Source organism: Nicotiana sylvestris, chromosome 5 (assembly GCF_000393655.2).
Source record: "Nicotiana sylvestris chromosome 5, ASM39365v2, whole genome shotgun sequence".
Classification (NCBI taxonomy): Eukaryota; Viridiplantae; Streptophyta; class Magnoliopsida; order Solanales; family Solanaceae; genus Nicotiana; species Nicotiana sylvestris.
In genome coordinates this window covers 157,283,889-157,302,207 of record NC_091061.1, presented here as the reverse complement: position 1 = coordinate 157,302,207, position 18,319 = coordinate 157,283,889, and the positions used below count along the sequence as shown (strand labels likewise).

At 37.9% G+C, this 18,319-nt stretch overlaps 1 protein-coding gene across 1 annotated transcript; it reads left to right on the top strand.

Moving 5' to 3' along the window:
* Positions 1–10,588: 10,588 nt before the first annotated feature.
* Positions 10,589–17,882, top strand: LOC104211359 (nudix hydrolase 26, chloroplastic). The gene is made up of 7 exons (XM_009760401.2): positions 10,589–10,896; positions 10,990–11,040; positions 13,862–13,954; positions 14,163–14,257; positions 15,450–15,564; positions 15,659–15,759; positions 17,466–17,882. The coding sequence occupies exons 1-6, from the start codon at positions 10,645–10,647 to the stop codon at positions 15,722–15,724; spliced, it is 672 nt and encodes a 223-aa protein (XP_009758703.1). The 5' UTR covers positions 10,589–10,644; the 3' UTR covers positions 15,725–15,759; positions 17,466–17,882.
* The last annotated feature ends 437 nt before the right edge of the window (positions 17,883–18,319 follow it).

The following is an 18,319-nucleotide window of genomic DNA, read 5'->3' as shown; positions in this document are numbered from 1 at the left end:
GTCAAGAAGTATCTATATCCATCAAAGGTAAGAAACTTGTAGGGTCCCCATACATCCATATGAATTAATTCAAAATAGTTGGTAGTTCTAATATTGTTGGTAGGAAATGAAGACCAGTCTGGTTTGCACATAGACAAACTTTGCAATTAGCTAACCTATCAGCTATAACTTCTTGAGAAACATGTAGGATTTTCTTCATTACAGAAATAGAAACATGTCCTATAGCCTATTTGGCCAAGCTTCTTTTTGGCAAAAAGTGCTTTTTTTGGCCAAAAGCACTTTTGACCAAAAATTGAAGTGTTTGGCCAAGCTTTTGAAAAGAAAAAAAGTGCTTTTAAGGAGAAGCAGAAGTAGTTTTGGAGAAGCAGAAAAAAGTAGCTTCTCTCCAAAAGCACTTTTGAGAAGCACTTTTGAGAAAAATACACTTAGAAGCAGTTTTTTAAAGCTTAGCCAAACACTAATTGCTGCTCAGATGTGCTTTTCAAACTAATTAGCCAAATACAAAATGCTTCTTACCAAAAGTACTTTTGAAAAAAAGCACTTCTCAAAATAAGCTGATTTTTGCAGCTTGGCCAAACGGGCTACTAGTCGACTATGCCATAGTTGCATATCAGCTTCTTTATTGTTGATTCTGCAGTCTGGATCTTGAACTGTTAAACTTGCAATTTTATTGCCTTCCTTTGCATTAGTCACAAACAGATATAGTCTATCTTTTTTTCTACCAACTCCTTTCACCTTCCCACTTAAGAGATCCTGAAAAATACAAAATTCAGGGAAGAAAGCAACCATCCAGTTTAGCTCTTTAGTTAGTTTTGACACAGATACAAGATTATACTTAAACTATGGTAGATGAAATACATTTGTGATATTGTCCTTGTTAAATAGATTACTTGTTCCCACATATGTGACTAGAGACATCACCATTAGGTAGAAACACCTTTTTAGGTATTTCAGACCTGATAAAGTATCATTATTTAAATAGCTCAAACTTGACACCATATAGTTAGTTGCACCTGTGTCAATGATCTATTCCTGAAGGCTATTGGTAGCAATACAATCATTATGCTTACTTGTTGTATGAGATGAGTAGGTTGAAGTTGCTTCTTCTTTGTTAATCATTTGAAGGAGTTGATTGTATTGTTCTTTGGGAACAAAGTAGGAACAATATTGGCATTCTATCCATTGAAAGAGTCTGACTTGTGCCGCACATCAGAGTAGTCTACTCTTGGTTTGGTTGGTTGAAAGCTGGCTTTTGTAAACTCACTGTAGCCACCACTCTGATTGGTCTGAGAAGTGCAACTATCCATCTGCACATTATAAGCAGTTGGTTGCCCAAACTTCCCTTTTTTGAAGTTAGGAGGGTATCCTACCACCCTATAACATGTTTCTTTAGTATGTCCCTTGAGTTTGCGCACTTCACATTCTAAATTGTAGTTCTTATTGAACTTGTAATTTTGATTACCACGACCATTTCTGGTGAACATAGCAACCTCATAGTTTCCTGGCATAACTGCAGGATTAGCACCTAGAATACAGTCACATTCTTGACCGATTTTTGGCTTGCATCACATACAACCATAGGGTAGGCTTGGTTTACAGAAGGCATAGTGCTCATGACCAGGATTTGGCTTCTAGCCTAGGCATATGAATCATTAAGCCCCATTAAAAACTGAAACAACTTCAGCTTCTGCAGATGCAGTCTAATATTTAGATTTTTCACAGTTACAACTAGGGGAAATAACTAATGCCTCAAATTCTTCCCATAGATCTTTCAGTATTGAAAAATAACTAGACATAGAAGCAGTTCTTTGAGTTAAAGTAGCAATTTCTTTATGAACATTGAAGGTTCTTGAACCATCAATTTTGTTAAAGTAGCATACATAATGCCTTATAGAAGTCCTTTTGCTACTGAGCTCATTATCCAAGAAAGGACTATGGCATTAACCCTTTTCCTAGTGGTTCCCCAAAGCTTCAGGAAAATCCTCTTTTTTACAATGAACCATCAACAAGTCCTAGTTTTTTTCTTCCTAACAAAGAAAGCCTCATTAATCGAAACCAAATAGAGTAGTTTTCGACACCTGTAAGTTGAAATGTGATAATATGAATACCACTAACATCTGATGGATGAAAAAATAGAGGATGACTGTAGTCGATTCCAAGAGAAGCTTGACTGCTTCCTCCACCAAACACATGACGAGCACAAAATACAACACAAAATTAATGTTCGCTAGCCAAAGATAGTATAGTTTAATGATCGTCTCCACCAGGATTGGATTTAAATAATGCTCAAGTAATTTCTAGCTTCACATTATTCAGGATGATCAAAACTTGATTTGTAATGGTTATAAACTACGATTAACTACTAAAGTAAAGCAATTGACAATTGACTTCAACAAACTAGAGATTAGCAAGGTCGGTTTCTTATCAATGTGAGGAACAAGGGTTTCGATGTGATAGGTGCAAGGTTTAATTTTTGGATATAATATTATTATATTTCACTCTTAGAATTCTATCGATTCTCACGAATTCAATAGGCGATTAGCTTATGCTTCCGATTCAGACTCCTTTCTCGATTAAATCTAAATCTTTCAAATAAACTAATGTGAAGTGCGGTGAAACTTGCAAGAATCTATTGGTAAGAATGGTCTAAGAGAAACTTCTCTCGAATATTTCTCAATCTTAATTTAAGTGGTAGATCACAAAGCTCTTTCGATTACTTAAAAAGTACCAAAATAAATTAAGGCATGCGTTGCAACAATATTCAATGTTATGCTCCTCTTTCGATTAAACACGATAATGAATAAAATTACAATCAGATTTAATGCTCTTCCAGTAAATTCAAGCAATTAAGCAGTAATCAAATCCATAAACAATAACCAAGTCACCAAATTATGTCAAATTCTAAGGTAAATTACTCCATAATTATGGAGGAAATCATCACAAAAATAGTTAAAGAATAAGAAAGCATCAATCTAACGTTACCCATATTGAATTGATGGAAAGATGATGAAATCTCGTGTCTTGTAGCCTCCAATGCTCTCTCAAAGCTTCCAAGGTCAAAAAGTCCCTTCAAAAATATCTTTTTGATATATTTATATCCCGTAGGAGTGGGCCGGATGAAACTATCCTTTCCAAGCCGAAGTAGGAGAAATACTCAGAAAAAATTACACAGGCACGCTGCGCTTGCGCCGCCCCATGTGGGGCATTAGTGGTGAAGTTCAATGAGCAAGTTCTGACGGGCAACAGGAAAATTACACTGTCGCGTTGTACTGGGCGACGCACCATGCGTTGCACTAATGAATATTTTCATAATTCTTGAAAATTTCTCAACTGTCGTTTCCTCTTGTTGCGACGCGCAATGCGTCACTGTAACATTGCATCTACTGTCTTGCTTCTTTCTCGCTAGAATTCCACTCTAAACTAAGAATAAAGGTGAGGTATATTAATTATCATTTCTTTTGGTGGATCATTACTGAACATCCAAATATTTTCACAATTTAACATATTGGTGCCCTTCTTTGATGTTAGATTATGAAGTCTGCTTGTCACAAAATTAGGCACGTTGGCAGGCACTGTGTGATATGGCAATTCCATGCTTCAAATATTTTTCTTCTATTTTTCACATGTATACTCGGTTCTTGATCCCTGAATTCGAATTCAGTTTAATTTCTTGGGCTTTTACTCAGACTTCAAAGCTCCAACTTATTTAATTTAGCTCCCAATTATACTCTTACTCAAAATTTTCCTGCAAAACATAAAATCGTGTAATAAGTGCAAATCACTGTCATTTAAGCTCAAACACAAGTAATATACAGTAACTATAGTGTAAACTATGATTAAAACACGTGATTCTAGCCTACCATCAATACATCAACATTTGTAGTGTCTTCTTGGCCTCCATTGATACTCATCCTCGTTTCTTTGATTTGAACGAACTTTCTTTTCAAGAAATTTTGTGCGAAATTGAATCAATCTTCAAGCTCTATAGTTTGACCTGCTCTGATACCATGAACTAATTTAGGTTCACAATGTAAACTTTAGAAGAACAGAGATACATAAAAAGGTCGAGATAGAATGCAGGGATAAAGAAGAAAGGAAGAGAGAATAAGATGTTCTTGAGAAGAGACATAGTGTGTATTATTCTCATACTCTCTTACTTACAAAAGATGCTGATCATACGCATATATTGTTATGCGGCGCCTTCCTGATATTCTTTGGAAGGGCAACGTAAGGTTAATCAACCGATGTCAGTGCGGTTGTTGTTCGCCAATGAGGTCCCCTCCGCACGCTAGACTAGATTGTCAGTGTTGTGCGGGAAAACCAATGTCACGAGCAATTGCGGAAACTGAGAGAGAATTGAGTTTTGAATGATGATAATGATTTTATTGATGAATGAAAGCTGATTACAAAATATGCGGTGTCGAGGGGGAGAGACACCAGTATAGAAAATTGATTGCTTGAAAATGTTTGATTGATTTATCCCCCCTAATAATGCTTTAAAAAAAATCAAAGTTACATGACTTACCCTAATAAAGTTGTAGAAGCACACTGAATGAAAATAATGTAAACTAGCATATAATTACAATGAAAAGCACTTTGTTTATTACAATGAGAAACAAGTCTGATGGCAACAACTTTGTCTTGCGGGTCAGGGTCTGCGCGTGCGGTGCTGTTGGCGCGTGCGACACTTGTTGTGTTTGCCTGAGACTGCACGCTGGTGCTTGGCATCGGGGTCTATGCACGAGGCGCTGCTGGAATAGGCCTACAGTTGGGCGCTGGTGAGGCATCAAGATCTGTGCGCGCAACATTGTCAGTGCGCGCGACGTTGTTGTCATTAGCCAGCCGATGGGCGCTGGCGAGAGGCATCGGTGGGGCGATAGAGGCACATGCATGCTTGTCACTTGGCGCAACCAAGACCACGGGGTCGACCATGGCGCTAGGCATTATGAGGCTTGCTAGGCCGCCATGGGGCGCGACCAAGGGGTCATAGGGCGTGTCTAGAAAGCAGCCCATGACATTCCCCCCACCTGAGTTGGCGCCGTCCTCGGAGCCTTATGATGATGATGGTGGTGGTGGTTATTGGATGGGAGGTCTGCGCCCCTCTATTCTTTGAGCTTGCTATTATAGCGATGCAATGATTTCATGCGACTGACATGGAAGACTGGATGGATCTTCCACCAGGAAGGAGTTTTTACCTGGTATATGGACTTCCCAATGCGTTTTTCAATGGGTAGGGGCCCGATATATTTTTGTTGCAGGCGAGGGTCATGGGTCCTCTCTGCAAACAAGTATCGCTTTGGGATGCATAACATTACTTTGTCCCCTGCTTGATGTTGGGCAAAACAAAAATTTTGTTCGGTGAATCTTTTTGCCCGCTCTTAGGCTCTGACGAGATAGCTCCGCACTATCCCCATAGTGCGCTCCCATTCGCTCGAGAAGTTGGCAGCTTGAGGAGATTTCAGCATGGTTGATGCATTTACCGTTTGCGGGAAAGCAGTTGTTGTCCGGTAATAATTTCAAAAGGGCTTTTGTTTGTATGATGGCTCATTTGAGAATTGAAACACAGTTGAGCAGCATCCAAGAGCTTCACCCAATGCTTCTGTGATCTGGTTGCAAAGTTGCGGAGATATTCCTCCAGCATGTCCTCGAACTGGTCTGTCTGGCCATCCGATTGTGGATGGATGTCTGAGTTGTGACTCAATGTTGACCCAAAGCACCTTTAGAGATGGGTCCAAAAGTTGCTAGTAAAGTGTGAGTCACGCCTACTAACAATGTCTTTGGGCAGGTCTCAATGTTTGACAATATGCGAGAAGAAGAGTCGAGTTGTATCTTCTGCTGAGATGTTTTGCGGGGCTGCTATAAAGGTTGCATAGTTTGAAAACTGATCTATGACAACCAAGATGGATGCAAGATTACCGACTTGGGGCAATCCCGTGATGAATCTGAGGGAAACACTTTCCCATGGTCTCTGTGGGACATGTAATGGCTGCAAGGGTCCCGTCTGTGATGAGTGATCTGACTTGTCCTTGTGGCATAGCTGACAAGTCTTCACACGCTGAGAAGCGTTACTAGTCTTTTGAGGCCGATGACATGATGGCTGATTGTTGCTGCGAAGGGTAGCCGGAACCAGGGGTTTATGTCTATTGACTACCTTCTCCAACTGCATGGCCGAGATGTTTCCAGTGGCCGTCTTTATGGGAATGCATGGTATGGTGCAGGGCTTGGCCCCATTTTCTCCCAACATCAGGAGCATGTTGGCATATGGTACCGGTATGGTGTTGGTTTGCCTCATGAACTCCAAACCCACTATGATGTCGAAGTCATCTATGATTGCTATGCGCAGGTCGATGCTTCCTTTGTATGGGCCAAGTTTCACTGGGATATTTGTAGTCGTTCCACCCAATGTCTAGGGTGGTGAGTTGATGGCCTTGACGCAGCCTTTGCTCTTTTGCACAACTAGACCTAGGCGCTCTACCTGAGTTGAAGCCAAGTAGTTGTGGGTAACACCCGTGTCTATCAATGCGTGAATGGGATTGCCGTTCACTTTCAATTCGACGAACATTAGGGTCTTCGCTTGCTTAGGAGGCCCCTCGTCCATCTTTTCCTTCCCTTTCTTGGTGATTGGCCCTGAGATTTTCTTAGGAGGACATGCACTGGTCCCGGCTAAGGCATGTAGGATAGAGCCAACAATTGCATTGAAGGCGCCTACCTGGTCTGATTCTAATGTGTCTGATGCATCTGACTCATCCTCGAGAGTTTGATTAGCATTGATCTTGATGTTTGGGCATTCATTGTTTTAATGTGCCGCGCCGCAATGACGGCATTTTGAGGGAGGCTTTCTCCCCTGATTGTTGTTAATGGATGCAACATTGTTGCTGCTGGATGGGGAAGTCTTAGTCTTTGATGCACTCCGATCTCCCCCACTTTTGCTTAGGCCACCATTGCTAGGATGGTTTCCGTTGAATCCCCCTCGGACAAGCAGCTGGATCCTATCATTATGAGTTCCCAAGTGATAATCGCCAAGGCATTCTGCAGCTTGAAGGGCCTTAGGCAGGGTGTCTACCCGTTGTCTCTGTAGTTCCATACGGGCATGAGGTTTCAAACCTTCTATGAATGCAAAGAGCTTGTCTTTGTCCCCCATGTCGTGTATGTTTAGCATGAGTGTGGAGAATTCGCGCACGTACTCCCGCACTGACCTGTTGTGACGGAGCTCCCGTAGTTTTCTCCTTGCATTGTATTCCACATTTTCGGGGAATAACTGCAGGCGAATGGCTGCCTTCAATTCCTCCCATGTCTGGAGAGTATCTTCACTGGCATTGATGGCTTCGTATTTGACCCGCCACCAAAGTTTGGCATCACCCTAAAGATACATGGCATCAGTTGCTACCTTTTTGGATTCTTCCAAATGGCCCACGACATCGAAGTATTGTTCGATGTCGAAGATGAAGTTTTCCACTTCTTTAGCATCCCGGGATCCGTCGTATGGCTTTGGCTCCGGTACCTTAAGTTTTTGTGGAATGGGGGTGAGGATTGTTGCACCCCTAATGTGGTTGTCGCCTCCTCGAAGTAGGCTCTATAAGGCAGCATTGACAACATTGAGCTGCCTGTCAAGTCGTCTATGGTTTGCTGCATGACAGTTAGTCTATTGGCCTCTTGTTCCCGATGATCTAAATCATCGGCACGCTCATGTTGGAGGTCCTCAAATTTGCCATGAATGTTAGCAGTTTCGATGGATGCCGTTTGTCGGTCATCCTCAGAGTCACGACTGATATTTGCAATGTCATTTTCTGTCTGCCGCATTTGGCAGTCCAGGTCGTCCAACCTTTGTACTAGGTTGTTGTTTTGATCAGGCACCGTATCCACGATGGGTCGTAATCGATCAACCGTCTTTTCTAGGGATGCTAGACGCTCCCCATGATTCACCATGGTCAGAAATGGTGATGATGGCAAATGTGTTCCCTCGTCCGATGTTGAGCCTAGGCTTTGATACCAACTGTTACGCGGCGCCTTCGTGATGTTCTTTGGAAGGGAAATGTAAGGCTAAGCAACCGATGTCAGTGCGGTTGCTGTCCGCCAATGAGGTCCCCTCCGCACGCTAGACTAGATTATTAGTGTCGTGCGGGAAAACCAATGTCACGAGCAATTGCGGAAGCTGAGAGAGAATTGAGTTTTGAATGATGATGATGATTTTATTGATGAATGAAAGCTGATTACAAAAGATGCGGTGTCGAGGGGGAGAGACACCCGTACAGAAAATTGATTGCTTGATCCCCCCTAATAATGCTTAAAAAAATAAACCAAACTTAAATGACTTGCCCTAATAAAGCTGTATAAGCACACTGAATGAAAATAATGTAAACTAGCCTATAATTACAATGAAAATGACTTAGTTTATTACAATGTAGAAACAAGTCCGATGGCAGCACCTTTATCTTGCGGATCAGGGTCTGCGCGCGCGGTGCTGTTGGCGCGCGCAACACTTGTTGTGTTTGCCTGAGGCTGGGCGTTGGTGCTTGGCATCAGGGTCTGTGCGCGAGGCGCTGCTGGAATGGGCCTGCAGCTGGGTGCTGACGAGGCATCAAGATCTGCACACGCGTTATTGTCAGTGCGCGCGACGTTGTTGTCATTAGCCAGCCGATGGGCGCTGGCGAGAGGCATCGGTGGGGCGACAGCGGCGCATACGCATTTGTCACTTGGGGCAGCCAAGACCACGGGGCCGACCATGGCGCTAGGCATTGTCAGGCTTGCTAGGCCGCCATGGGGCGCGGCCAAGGGGTCATGGGGTGTGTCTGAAAAGCAACACATGACAATATATACGAGTAATTATCCTATAGAGTGACTTTTCTCTAACTGACTTAGGATAGGTAAATAACTAACTTCTTAATTTCTGTTACAAGTTCTTTTATGTACAATTCAGTCCCTAACTTCCATATAGTTTTGGTATTTCATTTCCAAATCAATGGATAAATTATAATATCATTTCTCAAAATAAGGAGTAAAAAATATGAGAAAAGGTTCAAATGTACTCCTAACATGTACTATAGAATACATACAGAGACACTTAAAGTTGACACGATCTTTCATTTAGACACCTGAACTTAAGAGAGTTCCTATTGAGCACGTACGTTACATGAACTTTGTTCCAATTAAACACTTCTTGCTGAGTTGGCACGTAAAATGAGTTTCACCCAATATGGGCGCGTGAAAAGCCCCAAAAACAGATTTTTTTTGTTTTTTTATTTCCTTCTTCTTCTTTATTTCCTCCACCGTTGCCTCCTCCACTTTTCGTCATCTTCTCCGACTCATTTTCCTCTTATTCTTTCGAATCCCATACTAGATTCAAATTCAACCGAAAACGAAAAGGTGAGTATTTTTGATTGGAAGAAAACGAAAAGGATAAAGTGAAGAAGAAGAAGCCTAACCCTGCCGCCAGAACTGAAATGAAGAAGTAGAAGCAGAGAACTGAGACTAAAATGAAGAAGAAGAATAAGAAAAAGAAGAAGCAGAGATGGGTCGCTGGGTTGGAGACCCATTGATTAAACCCTAAACACCATTAATGAGGTCTTTAAAAAACTTGAAGGTTTAAAATGAGTTACTTGATTTGATGAAAGTTTGGAAAATTAATATTGGGGTTGTCTTCGGGTCGTCATGGGAAATATTTAGCTGAAGTTATAACAAATTTGGAGGAGCTTCTCTTAAAAATTTGGATTAAAATCGTGCTTGGAACAAGAACACACATGAAAAAAATGAAGAACACCAAGACCACTGATTTCCAGAACACCAATTCTCAATTTTTTTAAATGTTTTCTTTATTGGTTGAGTGTAAATTAAGCTTTTCTTTTCTTTTTTAGAATGTTATTTTTATTTTGTTTATTAAATAGATTTAACATAGTTTTTTCTTTTTTTTACTCAAAATAATATATGTCATTTTTTTATTCGTCATTCGCCACGTCATCAGCGAGTGCATTGCACAAACTTTGTAAGTTTGGCTGATTGTCAAATAAGTGCTCAATTGGAATAAGTTTCAGATAGTAAAAGTGTTCAATAGGAACTCTCTTAAGTTCAGGTGTCTAAACGAAAGATTGTGCCAACTTTAAGTGTCTCTGTATTTATTCAGCCTTTATCTTTTGTCTTGTAGGAGCTCGTATCATTATCTTTCGTCTCAAATATACCCCTCCCATTGTTTGACACGGTGAAAGCCACATAGAGGTACTTTTGGACCTATTTTAATTGTTCAGTCATATAATTGAAACTTTTCAATTGTTAAACGACAACTTCCATTAATTATAAAATATATATACACTAATTTAATAGTTAGAGATAAATTTAGTCTTTATTTATCAATATGACTCCACAACACAAGTGTAAGAGTAAAGATGGACAAATGATAGAGACATAGATACATGAAATTAACTCTGCGAAGCTATCATAAATAAAACGGTAAATGGAAGGCAAATAAAAGACAAATCAAATACTTTAAGTATAAATTAGAATGTTTTTGCAAAAATAAATTAAATTCACAACAACAACAAAAATGAAGAAGTTTGATCACGTGCAACTCACGTGCAATTGACACAGTCCAATGAGGTGAAGAACCTGCACCAATTGCGAACCCATAAACAGGGAGCGTTTGGTTTATGTTAAATGGCTTTATGTCGATCCTTCGCCTGTAATCTTCCACTTTCTCGTCTTCCATTGCAGCTCAATACCTCAATTCCTTCCCCATACTGCCCTCCAAAATCCCATCAAATTACCACTTTGCCACTCCGCTTTAGCCGTTGCAAAACAGCTTCTTTTGCTTCAGTACCATTACAGTCGCAATCATCAATGGAGAACCCACCTGAAGGTTACAGAAGAAACGTGGGCATTTGTTTAATAAACCCTTCTAATAAAAAGGTCTCTCTTTTTTATTTACATTTATTTTATCGAGTAATAGATATGTGTTTTTTATTTGTTTTCTTATTTTATGTTTTGATCTGAATATTGCAGATTTTTGCTGCTTCGAGGCTAGATATACCTAGTGCTTGGCAAATGCCGCAGGTAAATTGTGTAGTTCTCATTTGGGTTTGCTTCATTTTTTCGTTTTAATTGTTATACTTCCTAGGTTTCAATTTATGTGACTTAATTTGTCTCGTCACAGAATTTAAGAAAAATAAAGTTTTTAAAACATCGGAAAAGGTCCAAAAATATTCTTAAGCTGTTCGAAATAGCTCAAAAATATCCTCCGTTTATTTTTTGTGCCAAAAATATCCCTGCCGTCAATATTTTGGCCCAAAAATGCCCCTAAACTATTAATTTTGCCATTGAAGCTGACATGACAGTCCAAGTGGGTTAGAAATGCTTACATGGTCGTCCACCTAAGCAATCCATATGTGAAAATTATTTTTTCGGAATTTTGTTTCCAGAATTTTTTAATAAAATACAAAATCAACATTTATTCTGAAAAAAGTAAAAAAAATCGAAAAAAAAATTTATTTCGGAATTTTTTAATTAAAATACAAAATCAACACTTATTCCGAAAAAAGTAAAAAAAATTACGAAAAAATTATTCTTGATTGGGGTTTATGATTTGATTAAAAAACTCTATTGTTCTCTTTTGTGAATTTATGATTATAGATATCGAGAATTCATATAACCGCCCCCAACTTGTTTAGGATTAAGAAACCGACGTCTTTGTTGTTGTACAAATAAAGTTTTAATTTTTTTTCTTGTAAACGTTGTGTGTTAATATTTTTTTGGAGCTAAAGAATGGGGTTGAAATTATACAGGGATAATGTTCCAAGACATAACTACGCTATTACTGGATTCAAAAGCATTCAAAGACATAACTCTGAAATTCATAAAAGAGAACAATGGAGTTTTTTTAATCAAATCATAAACCCCAATCAAGAATAATTTTTTCATAAATTTTTTTACTTTTTTCGGAATATGTGTTGATTTTGTATTTTAATTAAAAAAATTCCGAAATAAATATTTTTTCCGAAATTTTTGACTTTTTTCAGAATAAATGTTGATATTATATTTTATTAAAAAATTCTGGAAAAATAAAATTTTCGAAAACATAATTTTCACATATGGATTGCTTAGGTGGACGACCATGTAAGCAATTCTAACCGAGTTGGACTGCCATGTCAGTTTTAATGTCAAAACTAACGGTTGAGGGACATTTTTGGGCGAAAAGGCAGAGATATTTTTGGCACCAAAAACAAACGGAGGATATTTTTGAGCTATTTCGAATAGTTCAAGGATATTTTTGGACCTTTTCCGTTAAAACTTATAGTCTTAAAGGCAGAAGCTTTGTGGAGTCATAACATTTGGATAGCTATAAAAGTTTCTCGTGGAATGGGTAAAATGAAAAGTTTAAATTTAAATTGTTTCCAAATATAGAAATGTGTTATTCTTTTTGAAACTGATTAATAATGAAAGCGTGTCACATAAATTGAAACGGAGGTAGTATCATATTCTTTTTTTTAGGGTGGGTGGGCGGTGGGTGTGGGCAAGGTTAGACATTTATAGTACTAAAATTTAGGGTAATGCATCAAACTTACTTTCATGATGAAATGATTTAAGTATTCATCTAACTGGCTAGGAACATGTTTCTATGAGCGATATTTATTTGCTTAACTGGATTTGGGTATATGAGAGCGAGAAAATGAATTCATGTATCCTCGCAAAACCTTAGCTATTGCTTAACTGTTAAGTCCTAGTACTTATAAGGGAGAAGAATCGTTCTTTCTCTATTACAGTGTTCAATGCAACACTGAGCTACAAAAGTTTTGCTTAACGACAATGCAATTGGACAGACTATAATACTGACTACTCTCTTGTTGTCTCGTAATTAGTTTACCTAAAATTTTGGATATTATCAATGATCTATGGGGATTATGAAATTGTTAAGGCCTGTTGTGAGTTTAAAACGTTATATCACCCATATGGTTCCAGCTTGTGGCTAAAATAAATGAACAATTGTGAAGTTAATAGAAGAGATTATGAATACGAGGTTCCAATAAACATGAATCCTTTAGACTTGGCAATAAAAGTGCAAATGCGATCTAAAATATCTAGTGTCATATATATCTATCCGTAGAATAACTAAATTACAGGCTAAGAAATGGTTGTGTAGAAAACTGTGTTGAGTTCCACAGCTAAAAATCATGTTTGGCCAAATGCTACTTGTTGGCAGTTTTTGCTTTTCTCAATTTCTAAATGTGATTCTAATTTAGCACACATGTTCCCGCGTGGATCATGATAGAAAATAGCGTGGTCTCCTGAATCAGTATAAATCTGTTGAGGAGCAAGAGAAGAGATCGTACTAATCGGGCTTGATGCCTTTGTCGCAAAAGGCCTTTTGTTATGTCTCTTTTCTTCATTTGAATCAAGTCTGTTTAAAATGGAAGTGACCTTAAAGAACTACCCAATTATAGTTTCAGAATTATTAACAATTCGGCTATAAAGACTAGAAAGATCATTAACCCTCTTTCTAATCAGAAACAACAAATTTCTATTGCAATGTCCAATTCTTTGTAATAAAATGCCATTGACATGTCTTCAGAATATGGTTTTGTTCCGTATGAGTGTGAAATGTTTGTCTATACTCGTAAGATCTCAACGTTCAATTATATGGAGCCTTTCAAATTTGCATTCCTACTAAACTTCGTATGCATTTTCCCTTCTCTTTTGACAATTTTGCAAATTCTCTTAAGATGTTAGCCTTTTAAGATTTCAAAACTTTGTGTTTTCTTTACTGTAAAGAAAAGAGAATGAAAGAAATCTTAAAAGTTAGGGAATCGTGTGTTTTACCGAGATGTTGGTCTTTTGTAATAAATAGGAAAAATGACACATATATGGTTGTTTGAATCAGGGTGGAGTTGATGAAAGTGAAGATCCAAGAAATGCTGCCATCAGGGAATTAAGAGAGGAAACTGGGGTTACTTCAGCAGAAATCGTTGCTGAGGTATGAAAAGTAGATTCTACTCTCATCTCTTAAAGTTTCTTTTATGTTTTATTTTGCTGGTCCTTCAATTCAAGGAAGGAGAAGGACAACAGGAACAAGTCTTAGTCAGTTCGATGAATAGCTGTGGTTATTTGATACTTGGCTTGTTATGCAATCTCATATCTCGAGTAGTGTTAGGCTGGTTAATGACGTTCTAAATCCTATGTAGGCTCCACACTGGTTGACGTATGATTTCCCACCAGACGTTAGGGAAAAGCTAAGGCATCAATGGGGATCTGACTGGAAAGGTCAAGCACAAAAGTGGTAGGTACATCTAAATCAGCAACTTTGCACTTAGATACATAAAATATACCATTGCTTTAGCAATATCCAACAACAACAACAACGACCCAGTAAAATCCCACTAGTGGGGTCTGGGGAGGGTAGTGTGTACGCAGAGCTTACCCCTACCCCGAGGGAGTAGAGAGGCGGTTTCCGAAAGACCCTCGGCTCAAGAAAACGAAAAATATAAAATATGGAGTATCGTTTTTCCTAAACAAATCACTCATGTTTGTTAAGCCGTAACAAGGGTCATGTACCAACTCAGTAGTCATCTAAACCTTGTCCAAATTAAAATTAGACTGCCTATTACGTTCCAGGAGGAGCTGCTATTTATATCTATTGTGTTATTTTCCTGTGCACAGACAAAATTTTGATTTTTTCCATGGAATTTACTTATTCAAGCCAAGAATAGACTATCTTAGTTCCTGACTGTCAGGAGCCAGCCTCGAAGTTGTTATTATGTGCCGTTCTTCCTGTTCTTTATAGCCTTTTCCCTCCAGTTCTATCCTTTCTCCTTTGCAGCGAGGCTCATCCACTGAACTTCTAAAGCTTTGAGAATTGAATTTTTCTTAAAAAATAGAGCAAAGCAGCTCAAGAATTATGGGGACTTCTAAAACCTCTGGATTATCAAAAGCTTGGCCTATGCAGGCGTACGCCTTAAGATTGAGTTGAACAGAAGCTCCAACTCTTTCTTTTTAAATAATAAAGGAGGTATTCAAACCAGCTTGCGCACTTCGACTAGTTCACTGCATACCTGCTACCTCCACTGGCACAGGTCCCGGGTAACCCTATCTGCTAAGGCTTACGAAAAAAAGCAGAGGCTCCAACTTAAGATTCTCTATATTTTCCAGAGGGAGATCTTTATAGAGATTATTTTTTCTGTTTGGCCAGATACTGACAGTTATTAGCAAGACAAGGAAAAAAAATCAAGTCTTATTGCAGAATATATATGAGACACGATCAAACTATAAAGCGGCAGTGGGTGTGCATGCTGTCATTTTGGTGTGTGTATACATTTTACACATCTGTTGTCTAGATGTTAATGAGTGTTACTCTGCTAGATCAGTTTTCAGTATCATGAAACTCTATTTCGTGTTCCTTGATAAACAATCATATAGATCTCAGTTGATTCCTGATTATTAACGACACTGAAATACAACGTTGAAAATTCTAGGTTCCTATTTAAGTTCACTGGAAAGGATGAAGAAATCAACCTTCTGGGCGATGGGACAGAGAAGGCTGAGTTTGGAGAATGGTCATGGATGTCACCGGAGCAAGTTGTTGAATTTGTAAGTGGACCTTTTGACCATTGAAGTTTCTCCTAAAACAAATTAAGGCTCTAACTCCTATTATTTTGACTTTTATCCAAAATCTTCTCTACAGGCAGTGGATTTCAAGAAGCCTGTTTACAAGGAAGTTTTATCTGTTTTTTCTCAATATTTCCTGTAGGGAAACTGACCATTCCTGAAGGGTAAAGATAAGAGGTATGTTTATCTAAAACCCATTAGATATGCACTGTTTTGCTACCACTCTCTAATCAAACTTATATATTGTGTTTGGTATGAAGATAGATGTTTTCCATGGAAAATGATTTTCAAGAAAATAAGTAGTTTTCTTATTCATTTTCCCGTGTTTGGTTGGTGACTCGGAAATATTTTTTTTAGTGTTTGGTATGTGATTAGAAAATATTATCCATTGTTTTGTTGTAAGGAGAAAAATATTTTTCCTAAGTATTAGAAAAATAGCTCCTCTCACCACCCCCTTCCCCGCCCAAGCCTGATATAGCTAAATATGCATTGCATGTTCACCAGATGACTTTAGTCATTCGTGCCTATAGATGAGAGATGAAAGAACTGAAACAAAATAGATAAGCATGAACTAAATAGCCTCACGGTCTCTAAACCAGAGCCAACCATTACTATTCACCAAGCCTTAAAACAACAAAGTAGAAAGGCAGAAAAATTGATGTACAATAAGATGGAAATATTATTGCAGGTCGCAAATTAAACAAGAACACAACCTTCCATATGGTAAAAGTAGCATGTAGTGGGAATTATCACAATATATACAATAATACAAGTTCATGAGTGTCTATTCATGCCACCCACAAGGTGTACCGTGCTGCACATAGTCTTCCAAAACCAACATTCTGTAAACCATTCTCCTTTCCTATATTGTATAAAGTGCTTAGGGTAATAAAGCGTTTAGAATAATATCAGTAATCCAAATGGATAAATAGATTTTTGCTGGAGACTGAGAAGGAAAAAATAGACAACCAATCTGGTTACAGCAGATCAAACAAAAGAACAAAATGAAAAACTAAAATATTATTGTCACCCCCATCAAGCAGTGTTCTTCTAACCGGCACAACCATTTTCACTTGGTCCATGAGAAATTAGTATAATCACGTAGTCAAACATTTGATGTATTTTAGTGTTGTTGCTTAAATTCTTCTAAACACAACTTGCTGAATTCTGTTTCTTTTGCCATAGGCTCCTTAGCTAACATTTCATTCTACAACAATAATCAAAAGCTATGGCTAAGAACTCTTCCTCAAAACCTTCGATTGCAATAATTTCATTGTGCAACCTTGTAACATATGGTCGACTATCAACTAGTATTTTATTTAATGTTGCTGCCACTTCTCGAGCTTTATTTATATGTTACTGACCTCATCATGCACATTAGAAGAACGGCTTCGTTTATGTATTGCCTTAACTAGAGAAGTTTCATTTGAACTTGATGGCACATCTTTTTCATTGGATGGTCTTTCAATGTTATTAACGTTACTTTTCTCCGAGCTACAATCTAAGTGTTTATCATTAAACGACTTAGCACAATTGGCCTTAGCTCAATTGTTCCCCCAAACAGTAGACATTTCTTCAAACATTTCAATCTTTTTGTTGATGAACTTCTCATGAGTAAGATTGGCCTATAATACAATGACAAAAATAATAATAGTATTAGCCGAAATTGAATTCAAGTAACGAAGATAAGATAGAAATGAATAGAACAAAGTCTGTTGTTCTCATTTTACTTGAATATGGAGCGCAAAGACTCTAGAACTATTAGTAATCATCTTCAAGTTATCTTCTAATCTAAGATTTAACTCATTTTTTTTGTTTAGTAAAGTTTGAATTGTATTGCGTGTGCTTCTAACCGTTTTAAGATATATTTTCTTGATGGTTAGGTGAACCTTCATCTCCAAGTTGTTCCTTTGTGGCATCTGAAGCATGCTTGAACGAGATGACCTTAAAGACATTAGTTGATTTATTCCTTGCTTCACCTCATCAGCTAGGATCTCCAATATCAAATATTGCATACGTTTTGTTCCCATTTGTTTACTGTTACAGTATGCCCCTATGTTTACTGTTTATCATAAGCGTTTTAAATATAGGAACGGTTTACAAGATGTTGCATTTTGGAAGAATATGTGCAAACATCGTACTTCTTGTGAATGTAAAATGTGATTTAACATTTTTAGTTGGATATTAGTTGGTTTTGTAAACTTGTAAAACGTAAAATCACACAGATAGAATGCTTGGGTTTACAGACAACCCAACTTTGCTCTTTTGAATTTGTTTAATGTGATTTAACATTTTTAGCACCTGAGCCTTAGGTAAATAAAATTATCATTCTGGATCTTGAATTCAAAGTCTAAATGATACAGAATTAAATTTACTTGTGGCATTAGCTTCTTTTTTCCCCCTGTTTTCAAATAATGGAATACTAATATACATACCTGTAAATAAAAGTCTGTTACTTTAATTTTGTTTGGCTGAATACAGTAGATGACCTCTTAAACTTGTCCAGAATTTTCATTTAGATATCTCAATTAAGCTTTGACGTATTTAAGTTTGATATAAGCTTTCTGTAATATTTGGTAATACACCCTGAAAGCCACATGTCTAGTACGTGCATATATTAACATTTCACTGTAGGCTTAATTCCCACGTTTTTTATTATTGGTCAAAGGTTGATCACTTTTTCACGAAAAGTTTTGAGCTTTTTCTCGTAATAATTTTTTTAAAAAGAAAGGCATCA